Source organism: Aulostomus chinensis, chromosome 7, assembly GCF_037954235.1.
Source record: "Aulostomus chinensis isolate RoL2024-O1b breed Wild chromosome 7, RoL_Achi_v1.0, whole genome shotgun sequence".
Lineage (NCBI taxonomy): Eukaryota > Metazoa > Chordata > Actinopteri > Syngnathiformes > Aulostomidae > Aulostomus > Aulostomus chinensis.
This window is the reverse complement of record NC_141326.1, coordinates 6,993,107-7,012,750: the sequence shown is the minus strand read 5'-3', so window position 1 is coordinate 7,012,750 and position 19,644 is coordinate 6,993,107. Positions and strand designations below refer to the sequence as shown.

At 41.1% G+C, this 19,644-nt stretch overlaps 1 protein-coding gene across 4 annotated transcripts in view; it reads right to left on the bottom strand.

Moving 5' to 3' along the window:
• Positions 1-7,149: 7,149 nt before the first annotated feature.
• Positions 7,150-19,644, bottom strand: part of bcar1 (BCAR1 scaffold protein, Cas family member) — a 159,211-nt gene continuing 146,716 nt past the window's right edge. For all 4 annotated transcript variants that reach the window (XM_086208299.1, XM_086208298.1, XM_086208297.1 and 1 more), the window contains one exon: positions 7,150-15,156. In XM_086208299.1, coding sequence (XP_086064425.1) covers positions 14,617-15,156 — 540 coding nt within the window. In that variant the 3' untranslated portion in view covers positions 7,150-14,616. The remainder of the gene's footprint in view (positions 15,157-19,644) is intronic.

Genomic DNA, 19,644 nt, shown 5'->3' with positions numbered 1-19,644 from the left:
AATTAAACTAATAAACATAAAAAAGAAAGTGCATAACATAAAAAAAAGTTTTCCTGCATGCCTTGCAGTTTATATTGCAGCTTTATATTCATCTTCAGTGACTCTATCGAGTCACGGGTTGCCCTCTTCCCACTCCCTTCTATATTTTTGTAGACGTTTCCTCTTTTGAGGACGAGGTGGGGTGTCCCGAGCGTCTACTGTAGAAGTCGAAGACATCTTTATTGTTGTTTTTAAAACGCGCGGCGGTGCACTGGGCAGAGCGAGCGAGGTAACTAGGCAACTAACGGTGACCAGGAAGTGGAGTGCAAAGGGGCTGGGCTGGCAGCAGGCAGGCAGATTACATATTTTGCTGTCTTTAATATTTCCTGTCCTTTATTTTGTTCATTATTGTTAGTTCAGTGTTCACGTATGTGCACGTGTGTGTGTGACAGACGCGCATGGGACAATTGTGAAATACGGAATAAACCATGTTCCGTATTGAATCAATACAGAACGCAACTTTTAATTCCCAATTACGTAACGATTCCGTATTTCAAGGGACGGGTGGTAAGCATAGGGTAATCTCACTTTAGATAAGGCACTTGATGTGTGGCGTGCCAGTGAAATAACATTCATGCAGATGAAAGCTTTGCATGAACAAGTGGAAGTGCACAAGATAAGTACAGAAAGAGCTAACAAAAAAGAAAGCCCAATGATCAGTGAAAAGAAAGTTGACTGTGATCAATGTGGCTACAAGCATGAGCAAAGGAAGTGCCCGGCCTTTGGACAAACATGCAGGAGATGTGATAAGAAAAATCACTTCGCAAAAATGTGTCATGCAAACAGTCAACCCAAGAACAAGAAAATGCATGCTGTGAAACAGACACAGGACAGCAAAAACAGTGAATCAGAGGATATGTTCATTGGAACAATAGAGATGAGAAGCATCAAAGCAGTAGAAAATGCAAAAAGTGACCAAGACAAGTGTGTGTGAAGGGCTATTAATAAACAAGAAAAAGGCACATTTCGTATTGACAGTGGAGCAGACTGTAACGTTATGTCAGCCAAAACGTTTCACATGTTAAATGTCGGTGGCAAGTTACATGCACCCAGTTGCAATTTAGTGGCAAAATCTGTCAACAAGATGGAGCCCTTGGGCAAAACGTCAGTCACATGTGCGTACAAGGGTAGAAAACACAACATTGACTTTGAGATCATAGAGAGAGATGCTCCCGCGATACTAGGAAGAGAAACAAGCATCAAACTGAAAATGGTGAAAAGGCTGTACAGCATGGAAAAAGAAGACAAAATACTGAATGAATATGAGCATCTATTCTCTGGAGTGGGCTGCTTACAAGGTGAGCACAGCATCAAGATTGACCCTGATATAAAGCCAGTGATAAATGCACCAAGGAGAATCCCAGTTACTCTGAGGGACAGAGTGATTAAACAGCTTCACAAAATGGAGCAGGCAGATATCATCACAAGGCAACATGAACCAACACAGTGGGTGAACAGCATGACGACAGTAGTCACACCTAACAAGGTAAGGATTTGTATGGATCCCAAAGATCTGAACACAGCAATAAGAAGAGAGCACTATCCACTCCTCACAGTGGAGGAAGTGGTGGCACGCATGCCGAATGCAAAATATTTCTCTGTGTTGGATGCTAACCAGGGATTTTATCAAATAAAGTTGGATGAGGAGAGCTCCAAGCTGTGCACCTTCACCACACCCACTGGACGATACCGTTTCAAGAGGCTTCCTTTTGGCATCTCTTCAGCGAGTGAGGTGTTTCAGAGAGCTGTGGCCCAGATGATTGAGGGGTTAGACGGTGTGGTAAACATCATTGATGATCTCCTGGTGTGGGGGGACACATTGGAGCAACATGATGAGAGACTGATAAAGCTGCTGCAGAAAGCAGATGAGAATGGACTGAGATTCAACAAAAGCTAGTGCAAATTCAGGATGACAGAGGTCAAGTACATTGGCCGTACACTCAGTGCAGATGGACTGAAGCCTGATGACGAAAAGAAAAGAGCCATTGTTCAAATACCCCCACCAGCTGACAAGCCTGCATTATTGAGGTTCATGGGAATGATTCAATATCTAGCAAAATTCATTCCTAATCTGTCTGAAATATCTGCCCCTCTAAGGACACTGTTGCAAGGAGAGATTGAATGGCATTGGGACGAGCCTCAACGAGTAAGCTTTGAAACTCTTAAGCAGCTGATCACAGGAGCTCCTACTCTAAAATACTATGATGTCAACAAGGCTGTGACGCTGTCTGTGGATGGCATTGGGGCTGTCATCCTGCAGGATGAACGACCTGTGGCATATGGCTCAAGGGCACTCACAGATTGTCAACAAAGGTACGCTCAGATTGAAAAAGAGCTCCTGGCCATAGTATCCATAGTATGGATGCAAGAAATTTCATCAGTACCTATATGGCAGAGAGATCTGGGTCGAAAGCATTAGAAAGCATCTTCAAGAAACCACTGCATCAGGCCCCCATGAGACTGCAAAGAATGCTGCTGCGGCTTCAAAAGTACAACATTGCAGTGTCATACAAGCCAGGAAAAGAGCTTCACATTGCAGATGCCTTGAGCCATGCTTATCTGCGTGAGCAGAAAGAGGATCTCCTGGATGAGGAGCTGCAGGTGAACTGGATCATGCCACAGTTGCCTATATCAGAGGAAAAGCAGGAGATGTTCAGAAATGCCACTGCACAGGACCCAATACTGCAGGAACTAAAGAACATGGCAATGTATGTGGCCGAAGGACAGGTCTGCTGTGCCAGACAGTGTGCAGCCATTCTGGACATTCAGAGGGGAGATCAGTTTTGCCTCAGCTCTGTTATTCAAATCAGATAAGCTTATTGTGCCACTGCAGCTGAGACCGGAGATGCTTGAGAAGATACATGAGTCACATTTGGGAGAAGTCAAATGTAAAGAAAGGGCTAGAGATGTGCTTTTTGGCCAGACATGTCTGCCCAAATTGAGCAAGTTGTTGCACAGTGTGATGTCTGCAATGAGCACAGAAGGAGCAATCAAAAAGAGCCACTAATCTCCCATCCATTGCCAAATAGACCGTGGGAGAAGGTTGGCACCAACATGTTTCACTGCAATAGCTCTGAGTATCTGCTATGTGTTGACTACTACTCAAAATACCCTGAGATAATGAGGCTGAGCGACACCACCAGTAAGGGCATTATAACTGCCATGAAATCCTTATTTGCCAGGCACGGAATTGCTAATATTTTGGTCAGTGATAATGCTCCTCAGAATGCCAGTGCAGAATTCAAGAGCTTTGCTGAGAGCTGGGAATTCAGTCATGTCACCTCAAGTCCACATTATGCACAATCAAATGGACTGGCAGAAAAAGCTGTGCAGACTGTTAAAAGGTTGCTCAAAAAGTCTGGTGACCCTTACATAGCACTCCTAGAATACAGAAATACACCACTGGAAGGTGTGGGCCTGTCACCCGCCCAGATGCTGATGGGGCGGCGGTTAAGGACAAAACTGCCAGCATCCACCTCACTCCTCACCCCTGAAGGTGCACTCAGGGTTCACAACAAGCTGAAAGACAAGCAAGGGATGTCTCAGGGAGATCGCTGAGAGAGAGTTTCCATCTTCAGCAGATGAGCAAGACACAAATATGTATACGGAGTGTGAAAACCCAAGCCTTACTACTCAGAAAAATGTACACACACACACTCCACAAGGACGGAGTAACACCACTGAATCTTTCTCACAGCCTTACCACACTAGATCAGGGTGACTGGTCAAAACCCCTGCGAGATTTAGAGAGTAGGGACGCTATGTGGACTCTGCTGAGTGATGTTGCACTGTAACTGATTTCATGTTTTATGTTTGAAGTTGATTACCGGGATAGCATTGTTTTGTGTATTTTGCTTTTGTTATTTTAAGTCTTGTTACCTCGCCATCTGTTTTTCTTTGATGGTGATAAAAAAAAAAACTTAAGAGGGAGGCTGTAACGTATTGAGCGAGTGGGTGCCCGTCGTGAGTGGGACGAGGAAGTGGTTATGTCAGGTGATCTACGGGTGACGGGGGGGTATGTTATGTTATGCTAAGTAGTGAACACAGTAAATGATTGACTTGTTGATATTCTGAATCTGGTACTCATGTCAAGTTATTTTACAACCATAGGCATACGTTACAAATGTACCTTTTTTCTGCAGGTCATGGGCTAAAAGTTTTACTCAAGCAGATTTTTTTTTTTTGTTTAATGACATGGTCACCACATAAAGTAAAGAATAAAAGCATCATAGAAACTCTCATTTTGTTACAGCAAGGTCAATTAAAACCACCCGTTTGAAACATTGGAGGATCATATATATTAAATAATTTAGTTGTCTAAATCCATGCTTTCACTCTGTGCATAATTTTTTTCTGTCAGGATGAGCTGCTCAAAATACAACACCCCTAATGAGAAAGTGTCTGCAGGCAGTGAAGCCATGCTTCAGAGACTGTCTGCGCTTTAAAATTTATTTTATCATACTGCTCCGCTGGCGGCAGCCAGTTGGTGCTCCAATACTAGGAGTCCAATAGCACAGCCACACTCACACTCACACGTGCGCGTGCTACCACAACATTAACAACAAACGACAAAGTTACGAACTGGAGATAAATTTATACATATATTTGCTTAAACTAGAGTGCAGGAAACACAAGGCAGTGAAGCACAGACCAGATTGTATGAGAGTGAACACAGGTGAAAGGTCACAACAGGGAATAGCAAGAGTGTAGTCCATGGCTAGCATCACTTCCTCAAGCTATTCGAGGTCAGAACAGAGTCCACAGAATTTCTACAGTAGCATGAGGTAGTGGGAGTCAGACGTAGATAAGAGCAAGGTCGTGAATCAGGAAAAGAGGGGTTTTTGTCTTCACAGCGGCAACAAAGAAGGATACCATTGGAACAGATGGTGCTGGCACATGGTCAGACGGAAGAATCTGCAAAATAACACGAAGATAAAAAATACACACTTGTACGCATAAGCGATCACATAAGTGTAGCGCCTGTAGTTGAATTAGCAACGACAAATGACACTAACATTCTTGCTAGGTTCGGAGAGCTGGTAAGAGTTAGACGAGTACGATACCATGAGGTTAACAGTCGACAATTTATTGCCACAACAGTAATTATTTTGCAATGAATGAAAATAAAATATAATATAATATTCAGAAAAATAGAGCTCTTTCAAAATGGTAGAAAAATAATAAAATAAAATAAAAAAATTCAAAAGAAAATGTCCTTCCTTCTTTGTAGAAGGTTAGAGTTCGGTTCAGTTTCCGTTCGTGTTCTGTGTGTGTAATGTTCAATGTTCAGTCCATAAGGTTACTACCCGGGTAGATTTTTGTGTTATGTTCTTATCTGTATCACAAGTGAAGTGAGTTGATGTCAGAAGCTCCTAGGAGTGGATCCCACAGCTGGCCAGACCGTGCACCGTTCCGTCTGAATCGCTCGTCCTTATGGCTCGCCACCGAACCTCCTCGGTCCGGAATCGGAATGAAGTCTCAATCCATCAACAAAACCCAAAAGGAAAAACCAGTCTACACATAGAGTGTAGAACAAATAATCATTACTCTCTATTCAATGACATCTTTTTACTTTCACTTTTCACTCTACTTCTTCCATATATATACCCAAATAAAGGATACACTGCATTTAAATGCTTTAAATGAGTCTACATATTTTTGCAGTACAGTATAAGTATTTTTACCATGACTATTATTTATCATGAACTTATATTTCAACGTAAATAACCTTATTTATTTCAGTAAAGCTCTACTTATTTTTCTAAACAGCTCTTTGAATCAATATTTATCTTTCCAACAACAGTACTTTTCTTTTTTAACCATGAAGTTACAATATTAACTTATTCTTTTTAACAGCATACATATTTAACCAACTTTAGTGCAAAACACTCAATACATTCATTTCAATGACCATGAAAATAATTAACATGAACTGGTACCAAATAACCACATTTCTGTACCATAGCTGTCTCCATTTCTCATCATTAATCACAGTAAAGGCTCATTAGCTTAACAAGCTAATAGCACGTTACCTTGTATAGCCTCACAATTAGCATTCACATCACCTTTTGCAAGTAAAATCCACAGTTAGCTTAGCAGCGATTAGCCGCGATTACCGTTAGTTTTGCGCTAGGTCATTTGCGATCTTTTAACAGCTTGTTTACAGAGTATACAATAATACCACAGGTACCAGAGTAGGTTTAAGACATTAAGGAAACACATCATGGACTCCGACTGGTTTTATGAACATACTTCAGTAACAGGAATTTCCTCATATCATGCTAATACCAACAGCTAAGCTGAAGCTTAGCCAGTAACATAGCATTTCTCTTACCGGAGTTCTCAGAGGCTTACACGGTGAAACTCGGCTCCGCTCTCGTTCACTCACACTCACACGACTTTTCCCCGGTTCGTCAGCTCGTACCATGTGCGAGTGCTCTGCTCAGTGGCTCAGCTCTGACTAAGATGGCGCTCGGTGCAGACCTTGACCACGTACAGGTCAGACTGAGATCACGTTCAATGTGTCTGACGTTACGCATAGGGGTGGTGCGCCACCAAGTAGTGAAACTGAGGTACTACATCTAAATCACAAATATTGGTTTAGTAACCATGTGGGTTACATAAGTATCTCCTTGTAACACATAAAACTGGAGAGTGTTGGGGTTAGGCCTCACATGGGGCACCAAAATTTTGGGGCTCGTAAAGGCAGAGAGGATTGGCGATATCTTAAATTAAACTATAAAGAAAATAATCAATTATTAAATATGATTATTACAATATAATCTATTAACGGGGCACCACCCTGGAATCAGGGAACAGCCAATCCTCTGTTATTGACCTCAAAGGTGAACAGGGTAAGCAAATTGTCAAATTTGCTTGGCCAAATTCAACCGCTATTGAATCAATTAAAATTAAACAATTAATTATTTAATTAAAATCAATTAGTATCAGGTCTATTCAGTCTCAGTCAAATAGAAGGTGTGATTCCGAGCACTGACCCAATCAAACCAGCAATCAAAGTTCAATCCACACACAATAAAACCAGGAGTCGAATTGTTACAAAATATAACACATTTATTATCACAATATTAATTTTACAATTAACACAGCAATAATCAATAGGTATATTTTCACAATTACAGACTACTATCGAACATCTACTTCTATCAAGGGTGTGTGTGTGTGTAAGAGACACGTGACTGAATCGAAAGTGGAAGTCTGTGGACTTGACTCGTCCCGCGAGTTGTGGACTGCGGCTGGACGAACAAAAGAGAGGAACAAGGGGAGACATGTGGTAGTTGCTCCCTTTCGACGCTACTTGGTGAAGTTAGCGTACCTGGGAAAAAGCGAAGTTTTTCGGCAGTACGTCTGGTTTTATAGGTCCACCGCTGATGATGACGTAGCGGGGACCCCCTGGGCTCTCAGCCAATTAGTAGTGGTTTTCTCCCTTTGAAGAGGATTGGCACACCTCAACCTGGTGGCTGGCGGGAAAGTTTTTATTAGTCTTTGTCCTGTTCCATCTCCACGTGGAACAGAGGGGGGAAGAAAATGACATTCATCAGCACATGGGCTCTGAATCTCAAGAGATAGTTAGATCGTTGGACTTCTTGCCCCAATGCCAGGGACAACGCATCTGCATATGCTGACTCCAGGATAAGGGAAGACGATCTCCAGAGCTCTGTATTCTTTTCTGTTGATCTGAGTAAATTCTACTGTGCCAACTAGAAGGTGTCCTCCCAAGATTTTGAACAGCGCAATATATACTCTGTGGGTCCTTCTGATTGATTAATGGTGATTTGTTGAAAAATTCCTACAGCACAAACACTGGCAAACTTCCTCTCCCATAATCCTTTGGGACAAAGCCAAAGTGGCAGGCACTGCATAAATTGATCAAATTATGCTAAATAAAATCATACTTTAATAGGTGTACAAAATATCACGTATTAAATATGAAACTCAATGACATGGGGAGTGGTCACACGCGCAAAATCACGTGATCGCACGTGCAAAAGATGGACAAAGTCACGTGATCACACGCACAAAGTGACGTCATCGCATGAACAAAGTCACGTGATCATACACACACTGTGGCGTTATCACGCCCCAAGTCACGTGACCACATGCGTGTATGGTAACCTCATAGCACACAACATGTTACGTGACCGCGCACGAGGACGCACACATGACCACGCGCGCATGGGCACGCACTTCACTCGCACGCACAAAGGTGCCTGTATATTACTAAATTTAAGCCAATTGATTATTGTAGTCATTGCATATAGTGATTGCACAGTGTTGAATTTAGTCTTACATTTCGCTTGCATTGTTTAGGAAGTTAGAATTTCAGCCATGCATTAGAAATAGAGAATTTTTTCAGAGTGCTATAGCAGTAGTGCAAGCTTATGACATAGTTATGCTCGAAAACTGTGCTTTGTATCACTTTGATCGTTCAGTAAAGGACGGAGCGAACACTTTTCTACCGTCGTCATAAAACTTCAAACGCGTGTAGCGACTCGTTCTTTCCGTCATTAGAAGTGGTTAAGATGTATGAACATGATGATAAACAACATTGGTGATTAGAAGGGAACTTCAGCCAAAAATAGGTCCGACCACTTTTTAAAAATCTCTGTGGGGTATGTTGCTCTGTCTTGGAAACGTGCGTGGATTCTGGCGCTCGCACATATTGATACATCCGTATTTTTTTGTGCGTACACAACTTTCGCGATTCTTGCGACCGCAGTTTTTTAGTATGAGATCCACGCAAGTATTGATACATGAGGCCCCAGGTGCCCTGAATGCTTAGGCTGGACTGCTTGAACAGCCACTTATCCTTGTTCTCTGCTCAGACGATGGCATTGTGAATTAATGGGACATTGTAGTTGTCTACCACAAAACTAATTCAAGGGCAGGCCTGTAACTACCATTCAGGACACTGAGGTCATATCCTTGGTATTTTTTTTCCCATGTTTTTTTTAAACTCAGAAATATTAAATAAATTTATGATAAAAATCCTTCTGACTTTGATTGATTGGTGGAAAATTCAGCAGCTATTCTCATTTGTTTATTCTGAAAATAAAGTCCACAAAAGACAATCTTTTTTTATCAACCATTTTAAAACGTAGCTGAACTATCCGACACTTGAAACATTGTATCATATGACGCAGCCTCGCGAAAGTCAGCTAAGCACCGCGGGATATAGCCTACGTTCTCCTCAAACTCTGCGCAGTCAGTTTTTTTGTCGGGGTGGAATTTGAAAATGGAAGCAAGATGAAGAAGTCTACTCTAAAACAAACAGAACTCAGCTTGGGAAAGCCAACAGGCCAGGGGAAAAGAAAGACAGAAGGAGGTGAGTTGCTTTCGCTAGTGAGACGGTGCAGTATTTGGTTTTCCCTGTGTTTCCCCTGTAGCCATGTAACTCCCCTCTACGGGTGCCTCACCGTTCATACTGTGTCCTTGCATGGCAGCTAGGGATGCTTGATCAATGATCATTATCATCAGTGTAGATTTTGATTAGCATTTCAAGCAACAGTGGTTCAAGCAACAACTGGCTAGATAGGATTTTGTTTTCCAGTCGGCACAAAAATGCTTGGAGAGCGGGTCAAGGATTTTTCATCTCTCTCGATTTGATTTTGGCGCACTTCAGATTCAAAAAAGGCTGGAGAGTCGTCGCAACCTGTTGTTTATGACGTTGTCACACACATACACACACACACACACATAAATAATCTACTTTTGTGATCACTCTGTTTTGAATTGTTAAAATAAACATGTTCACCTCCTTGATGGGCTTGTGATCTGAACTCTGTTTATTCACGTTTCCAAAATTATGAAAAGTCACCAAATTACCATGTTTTTTTGTCAAATAAGATGTATCGCAATATTTGACCTCGGTATTTGAAAAATCCTGGGTACGGCCCTGTTCAAGGGCAAAACTTATATTGAATTGAACTGAATATTTTCATTCATAAGTATACACTGCTTTGATAGTATTTTTTGTTTTTAAATGTTTTTGAATTCTTTCATTTTCAATTTTTTTTTCCAATTGAGCTGTGTTAAATGTGAATGCTTAATACACAGCAACACCAAGAACAACAACTTTTCTGTTTGAGAGACCATCACTTTACCTGAGATTTTGTTGCAAGTGTGGCCATTGGTGTGCTGTTCAAGTTATACAGTGAAATTGCATTTTGCAGTAAATAAGAAAATAATAATGAAAAAAAAAACTTGTCAACAAAGCTCTTACTAGTAGTAGACTTGAGATGAAGTAATTGGCATTTTATTTCTACATTATCATCATTTTAATATATAGAAAACAAATGAATGGAGTTTATTTGTAATAAAGCAAGTACATGTATGATGGAAGTCAAATCAAACTTGTAACAATTTGGCTCTTTTTTAACCAAGCATATGTGACTGTATGTGGTTGCTTTTATGGTGATATACAAAAAAACAGGTTACCATGTCATAACAGGTTATATTCAGTTATGTTGAAATGAAATCATATGCAGTTTGTATGCTCTGATTGCTTGAATATTTGAATAAACAATTAAGTTCATCCATGTGTGAATTTAGCCTCTTTCCCCAGTTCTCACAAATTATTAAAAAAGAATTAAGATATATTTCATTCTTCTTCGATGAGTCTAAAATTATAAACATTTTTTGCCATTTTGAATTTTGACAACTGCAATAAGTATGCAAGTTTAACTTATCTTGGAATGAATCAGAAACCCAATATTTAAAGCAATTATTCCTGAAACGCAACGCTAACTCAGGAAAGTTAATTGTTAATAAGGTATCTCAGTTGAACACACAGGTTAACTGTTTCAAACACTTAATTTGTTTATTTCAGTTTATACAGATTATTAGAGATTAGGTTTACATAGATATTATATACAGCCTCATCACATGGGAAGTGCTTGAACACACAGGGCCCCATCGTGTGACACAAGCTGGCATGCGGTTGGAGGAAAGTTAGCTTTGTTTAGCTGTCCCAAAGAGACAAGCATCAGACAAAGGGGGTAGAGTTGTACTAAAAGAAAAATTGAACGAGTTGTGGTCTGGCACAGGCATATTGCTATTTTAAATATGGCTGCCACCTTCTTTCACACCTGCTTCACCTCAAATGGCTTAGGTGCTGCTTGGGATTCCTGCTGCTCCCATGTACGCTGTGTTCGCACACCTTCATCTAACACACAAAGTAGGTCCATTTGCAAATGAGATGTGTTAGCTTTTCCTGAATTACAATTTGTCCATCAAATAAATCCCAACACACTTTGACATGTTGAATGACACATGGAAATTTGATTTGGTCAATGTCATGCCTGAAACACACGTATGAACAGGTAGGTGTCTAATGACTGCCTCTTTGCAGTCTCTCTTATTCTGTGGTTAGCTTTCTGATTATGCACCATCTAAAATAAGCAAAGGAGGCTGAACACGCCCCAAATGCAAAGTGTATACACGTGACATCCGCCAACCACCTGGCGCCCCAGACACGTAGCTTAAAACAGGGCCCACACTCTTCAACGCAGATTTGAACCCTCTCCGGGTCCAAATGATGCAAACACTGTACGTCCATGCAGATGAGGGACTGAATCAGCATGGAGAGACATCCATGAGGTGATTGTGGGTTGTGGATGTGACAGACTCTGTGGTCAGTCCAAGTTAGTACAACATTAAGTTTTCAATGTAAATCTATTTTGTTTCATTGTAAAGTTGTGCCAAATAGTTGTTTCCTTTGACTTCTTCATTTAAAGTACTCTAATTTTTGATCACATACTGATGACTTTTTAACTGCTTGTTTCAATTTTTATTCTCATAATTTTGACTTTTTGTAATAATTATGACTGATTTCATCATTATGATTTTCAATAATTTTAAATTGCTTTTGAAATTTGATAAGATCCATGCATCCAAGAAGTTTTTGTTACAGCTTCACGAATACGGTCACATGCACACACACTGCCTGTGCCCACACACTGACAAGCTAACACTGAGGACCTGCATGGAGCCCAAGTGCAGATAATCTCTGCTGTTAGTGACCTGCAAGACAAACGAGTTTTATTTTATTGAGCAAATGTGAAGCTGTCCTGAAGGCACCCATGGTGTATTTGAACTTTAAAAAGAAAAGAATTAAAATACATTGGCAAGTTACATACAATGCAAAACATAATTTTTCAGATTTTAAAATCTTAGCTTAAAATGCTGAAATTTCATCAAAGATGTAGCTTTAAATTACTCTAATTCTTTGCAGAACGTCAGATCATTTCTTGCGTATTTCTTCATGTCCTTTCTGCAACAAACAAAACCTGATGGCTAAAACATTAGCAACTACAAAAAACTAATCAGGAATAAGGAAGAAAACTAAAACATTCACTGTAGCATCTACCGGTAAAATAAATATTTATTAATTTATTGATTTGAGGGCTAGGTGGGATGCAACTTGGGTTTATATAATTGTGAAAGGATAAGTGTCCTCGTGTCTCACTTAGGGGAGCTTTCAGTGTGTTATCAGTCGATTGTCAAGCTAAATGTCACACTTTTGTCATGGCAACATAGACATACCAACTGTGGCAAACACTCAGTCTTAGTTTTATTTAGATATTCTGATGTACAGAAAAACTGTTAGATAAAAGCAAGTTTATTTTCATTTGTTGTTTACCTTGTACACTCCTTTCCTCAAACACATGCCTCATACAAAATAGTTTACACATAGCTTTCCAAAAAGGGCAATGAAATGGCACAGAGATCATCTTTATTATTTGCAGTGCTAAGACTGTACAGTTCCAAGGACATCTTTTGGATGGGTCACTTGTCCTGGTAGACTGAGTGTGGTTGCATGTCAGCCCAACACACCCGCACACATGTAAACGCACACCCTCACACATGTGCGTGCGTGCGCGCGTGCGCGCACACACACACACACACACACACCTAGCAACATGTCCAATTATCAAGATGGTTTTGAGTTCAAATGTTTGTATGTTTGCAAGTGTGCATTCTCAGGCAGGAAATGAGCACTGAAGCTTGTTAACAAAGTCATACATCTTCAGGAATTTACAGGAGAATGAAACAGGGATCAGAACTCTGAGTCACAATTAGACACTATAGCAATGACAATAATAACAATAATTGATATTGTCTAAAAACTACATGTATGATTTCATATTATTGATCTTAAAATAAAAAGAACCATATATTTATATTTAAATACTGAAAGTCTTTTTCTTTCTGTGTTTCTTACTAAATAGGTAACTTAAATATTTACAATAATTATTTTACAACCATTGGCCCAGCCCACTAAAGATAAACTTTCACTTTTGTTTGTCAATGAAAAAAAGTGCACTGAGGAAGAGGGAATGAGAGAGGAATGGTCCCGGTTAAAACTGAGGTATGGTCTAGAGAGGGAGAGGTGGGATGTGAGGGCAGAAGCCACAATGCCAGAGACAGCAACATGGTCCCAATCCCCCAGGGACAGGGCCACAGGGTCATTTTGTTGCTGTGTCCACCTGGTATTAAGGTACATCATAACCAAACTAATCACAAGTGGGTAACATTAATACCAGGTGTACACACAGTCAGTGTGTCCTGAATGCATCCTGAGATCCGATCACTGAATCCACATGCAGAGGTGGTCTTGGTATCACATTCTTTCAGTAGTGTTGGGTCACATTGAAGGACAGCTTCGTCAGCTAATATCCTTTATTTAAATGGAAATACCACTTCTGAGCACATGAACAGCTATGAATCATTAATGTCTGATTGTGTAAAAATCCCTTAAAGATATTATTATAGCTGCAACAAACATCTGTTGGGGGTAGGTTAGTTAAGGAAAAAGCAGTGTTGAGATTTCTCTTTCTTCTGCTTTAATCCCTAAATTATAAACACAAGAAAAGTATCACCTGCTGCGCCACTCGCTCTCTTTTTCAAGAGCAAATGTCTTTCGACCATCATCTATTGAGTCTCTCTCTCTCTCTCTCTCTCTCTCTCTCTTTCTGTGTCTCTGATCAACACGTTTCATCAGCCCAAACCAGATATTAATTCCTCTAGTATTAAAAATATTAGTGATGGACAAGAGTGGGTGTATCAACCTACAAAATCCAAAGCAACACAGACTTCAACACATTTCATCTCAGGAGGTTCTGTATGACATACCTGCATGTGCTGCTTGTAATGGATAAACACATCGATAAAAATTTTGCATATGGAAGTACTGTATGTGTTTATTTGCATACTGTGTGGTGAGGCAAGATCCAATCACAGGAGATGCATGCAGAGATGCATATTACAGCCAAGTGTGAACATGCTCAGCCGAGCTGACCGCTTGTTTTTGGATCACATTAAGATGGCTCTTAATACCAAGTGTGAACAAGGCCTTAAGGAGCTTGAAAGACAGACCTCCAGGCCCAGTGCAGGCACATGGGGTCTCTGAACTCACACCTGAAGGAAGGACAGGGTTTCCTACCGGCAGTTGTGCTCCAGATGTCTCCAGATCCCCCTGTCCCACTGTGACAGAGACAGGCCTTGTGCTCCTTGGGCACCTCAGTTTGTGTGGTTCTCTCCCCCCTCCTCACCATTCTACATGACCAGCAACTGTCCCAGCACCATCCTGAACTGCTGCGTATACCCCGCCAGTTCCCTCACCCTCTCAGTCATCTCCCTGGCTGCTCCAGGTGATGGATACTGCAATGCTGCTGTCTTTGTGCTGATCACAATATCTTTAAGTTTTTCACAGAGGGTGTTGCTGCTCTTGGCTACCCGGGTCCTTACATCTGGTGATTTGGCCTGGCGAGACAACGTATCACCAATGAACACCAGCTTGTGTGCACTGAGGATGACGAACTTGCTGTGTGCCACAAAGATCTTGGGAGGCTGATTGGAGTTAACAGCTGTGAAAAAGGCGTCAATGGCATTGGTAACAGTGGTAATATTCTGTTCACACTGCTCTTGGTAGAAGAGGAGGAGCTGGCGGTCAGCATGGGACAGCATGGAGGGGCCTCCTGAGCCATTCTGGCTGAGCTGGTTGGCTACAGGTTGGTGAGAAGATGGGACCCAGCCCGTCATGTCACTGTTGATTGGTCGGCTGACTTCCTGTTCCAGACGCTCAAACTGTTTAATCTGTAGGAGAGGAAGAGGAAGAAGAAAGAAGGGTGAATCACAGTTCTGATGTAGGATAAGATTTAATAAACCTGAATTTAGGTAACATAACTTAACAGAACTTACATTTTAATTATTTTTTTGCCCCCTCATTATCTACAATGGGTTCAGCAACACATTGGTGAACCTCTCACTTAATACCCTTGTAGAGTACTGACATTAAGTGCTGAATGACTGAAGATTTGCTTCTGATTATGTAAGCAAGCCAGGAGGTCCAGCAGCATCAGGTGATCATGGTGAATTACCAACAGCACACTAAACATTATTAAAAGCACAATAATGTGTTGTACCTCAAAGTCTGACTCCCACATATTACACCTTAAATATATATCTCAACATTACTGGGAAACTTCACTAACATGAGCATAGCTGAAAAGGGAGCAACCAAATTAAAAGAGCAATGATTGTGCAAGGAGGAGCAGTCAGGTCCAGTGATCATTCACGCAGATATGAGTAAAGACTATCAGTCAGTGATTCACTGCATCTAATTCCATCCATCCATGCATCCATTTTCTACCACTTATCCTGTAAAGAGTCGCGGGGGGGGGGGGGCAGAGCCTATCTAAGCAGCCTTCGGGCATGAGGCGGCGTACACTCTGGATGGGTCGCCAGTCTATCGCAGAGCCAACACATATAGACAGACAACCATTCACACTCACAGCCACACAGTCAATTTAGAGTATTCAATTAGCCTAGTCCCCTTTTGCATGTCTTTGGACTGTGGGAGCACGCCGGTGTACTTTTGGAGAACCCAGGCAGATACAGGGAGAACATGCCAACTCCACTCAGAAATAACCCGTGCACAAGCCGGGGCTCGAACCCAGAACCTTCTTGCTGTGAGGTAACAGTGCTAACCACTGCATCACCGCGCTGGCCCTGTATTTAATTGTGCTTGAAAAAACTAAAGAACAAGTCAAAGATGGCATTTTCAGAATAATTAAAGGATCACACGAACTGAGGCACACTGGTATCAGTGAAAGCATGTTCACTCTGGCCTGTCCCTTTAGTTTGGTTACACCAGGTCTCACATGCCCTTCAAAGTGATAACACCATTATCATAACAATCAATTATCATTTTACAACAGTTAGTGTTTTGCCCATAGGAAGGCAAAAGCAGCCCCATATTTTTAGCCAGTAACAAGTGAGGCAGCTGGCTGTAATGACTGCAGGTGTCATGGAGGCCAGTAGGGGCCAGTTACCCTTACACCACATTGCTGACCACAGCCTGCTGTCTGTGGTGACAAGGCAAATCTTTGCACAAGCAAAAGCCAAGGATTGTGTGTTCACTGTGTGATCTCAAGATCACATTCACATGAATTTAGCTCTCTTGCTTTCAAATATATCAGTGGCACTAAGGTGAAAATATTCAACTCTTGAGAGTGAAGTGAGGCAAAATTTTGCTTTGTGTCATATGAACACAATTTAGGAATGAAGATATCTTCAAAACTAAGCATGGTACATTATTCAAATAATTTAAAAAGTGGAGAGAAACATTTTGTACATGTCTCACTTACAAAAAGGTTTTGGATCAATGTAATTGTGTATTTATTTTCTCAGTATTTCTGGCTGAAAAACCCTGTTTTCTCAAAAGGAGATTTGGGTTTGTGCATATGTGGTGCACCCAAAAATGTTGACACCACTTTTGAGTTTGATGTGAACTTTATGGCCATTTTTTGTTTGTTGTCTTTAAATCTTTCATTAAATACGTGCTCTTATAATTCATGTGATGACAATATGTATTTTTCCCTCATGTTTAATCGTAAATACATAAATAAAATAGGATGTAATATTCAGGTGGAACCATAGTTACGCAGAGGGGGATGCCCTGAGTTGTGTTGGGGGGGGGGGGTTCTTCCGCTCCCACCTCAGACGCAACTTTGGGAACAATCTGTCCCAAACAGGTCAGTTTTGTTTAAATGTTCCCAAGTTTGAATCGGCAGGTTTCCGTCTGATGTGGGTAGATTTTACTCAGTGATTGTGTATAATTGTGAGCGGTATGTGTTAGCTTTTTTTGGTGGTGAAACTTGGCCGCTATCAGTAAAAGAGCGGGGTACCTGGATCGTGGATTTGGAGGGTCAAAACCCTGGGCGTTGTCTGACAGGCAGGTCGCCTTGTGTTTGTGTTTATGTACTGACCCTGAACCATGTCTTGAAGGCAGGTCGCTTATATTTATTAGGGCCTGAGCCCGGAGGTACTCCGGGGCGAAGACCCTATCGTGTTTGCTCGGCACACTTGCCACTTCAAAAGTTAATTTGACCCCATAAACATGCTCGAAAAGTCACCAAATTTGGTACACACATCGGGTGCGATAAAAAATTTGATAATTACAAAGAAAAAACAACGCTCTACTCAATAGCGCCACCTACATACACAAAAAACCATGCCACGGCCTGTAGGAATGTCCTACAGACATGGGACCAACACTGTTTTATTAGTCTCATCAAGACAGACAAATCATACACAGACATCCCTGACCTAACTCTAACAGTACGTCCACAATTTGGACACAAATGTCCAATTTTGGACAATTTTGCGCCCCGAACAAACGCTATCTCCTCCAAGGGCATTCATGGTATCACTTCCAAAACTTCATATATGACTCTCCAAACTCTGCTGATTAAAAATTGTTAAATGTTTTTATGTAGCGTAAACGGTTTGGGTTTTATAAGCCCTCAAAGTGGGGGAGACACTTTTTACACTTTTCACCTTACAATGGAAACCAATGGGGCACCTGTCTGCTCTGATGGTGCATACTCTCAAACACTCGCTTCTCACATGTAAACTAAAAGTCCCACAGCCTAAAAATACACACCACTGTATTCCTGACAAAAACCCCTACAAACATATGGTATTATGTTCCACTTTTGCCCAACATATGCAGAGCTATTTGATTTTGACACACTAAAAATGTCACAATCCTCTTCTGCTCTCCACTCTGACACAGACAGCAGAGAGCAGCGGGGGAGGGGTTCTTAAAGGGCCAGCTCTCAGCTCTGCTCTCACTCTCTGATCAGACTCAGGCTTCTATCTCCTCAACTACAAGGCCTAGGGATTTGCCAATTACACCGTTGGATTCGGGCCGGCGTTTGGCACCTGGCCACGGGTGCGCAGGGGCTCAGGCCCTTACAACGCTGTTTGCAGCTTTAATTATTTCATTTGTAAGCCAATATTTGTAATTATTTCGACTCCCGCACATCATTACACCTTTCAAATGTAAAAGTTACTGAGAGTTGATGAGTCAATGATGTTATGTTCCCTGTGTTACAGAAATAGTTTTGCAGCAGATCTTTGTGGGGTGAAAGGAAGGTCTAAGTCTAAATAATGCTAATAAGGTATTGTAAATGACATAATGATAATTATGGCTGCTGATTTTAAAGACAGATAGATGTACCTTTTATTTACTCTACCGCAGTGTGGAGATCCTGATGCCCTTATCAGAGGATGATTGTGTGAATAGCTGAGTGTAAAAGTAACTGGATGTGAATGCGTGTGATTTATGTAATTGAATGTAGACCAACCTCTAAAAAAAATGCATAAATAAAGACGCAACTTTGGAAACAAGCAGATGACACCACATCCTTACTTTCATTCAACAAATCTGTCTTTTGCTGCTGTGGTTCCACATCCTGTGACCCGCAACACATACATTATTCCCCCCCATGTGACCCAAATCTTTGTTCAACACATGTTTAACAAAAATCTTTGGATTAAGGGGAGGAAGGGCTGTGGGTTCTGATGGCATCAGCTCTATGCTCCAGAAGTCCAGCTGTGTTAGATTGTTGAACACATGTAAAACCTGAGCCTGAAGCTAGGGAAGACTGCCCCAGTTGTAGAAGACATCCTGCATGTCACTGTAAGGATCATACACTGAATTCTCTGGTGCTTTGAACACTGCTGCATCAAACATCTTTGGTTTGTTGGTTTGTTAGGAACAATCGTTGTGATTTCTTTTGCCTCTGCTTTTAATCCCAGACTAATAACATAAGAAAAATATGATAGAGATTACATCAGTGATTCTAAAACTGTGGTACACATACTACCAGTGTTCCCTCAAGTGGTACATGGAGGAATCCCTGAAATGTATTTTTGAAAATGAGAAAAGTCAAAAATATTTAAAAACAAAGAACGCTTTCAAAGCAGTGAATAGTTTTTCAGGAAAATGCATAAACTGAATTATACTTCACAATAAATTTAGTCTTTCTTGTAATAATTTGTGTCAGACCATTAAGTGATTACATTCATTCACAGTGCATGTACGAAGCCAAAGAAAACTGCCGAAGCATCTACAGCACCTGCTCCTGAAATAACTCTGTAAAGATCCACATAAAACTATAGCTCTCAGATGAACTGAAGTTCTCCCAACTCCTGTGTTGTCTTGAGGATGAACACGTGCTTCCTCTTTAGTGCTCACATCCACAGAGTAATCAGAATCAGCACTAGGGCTGCCAA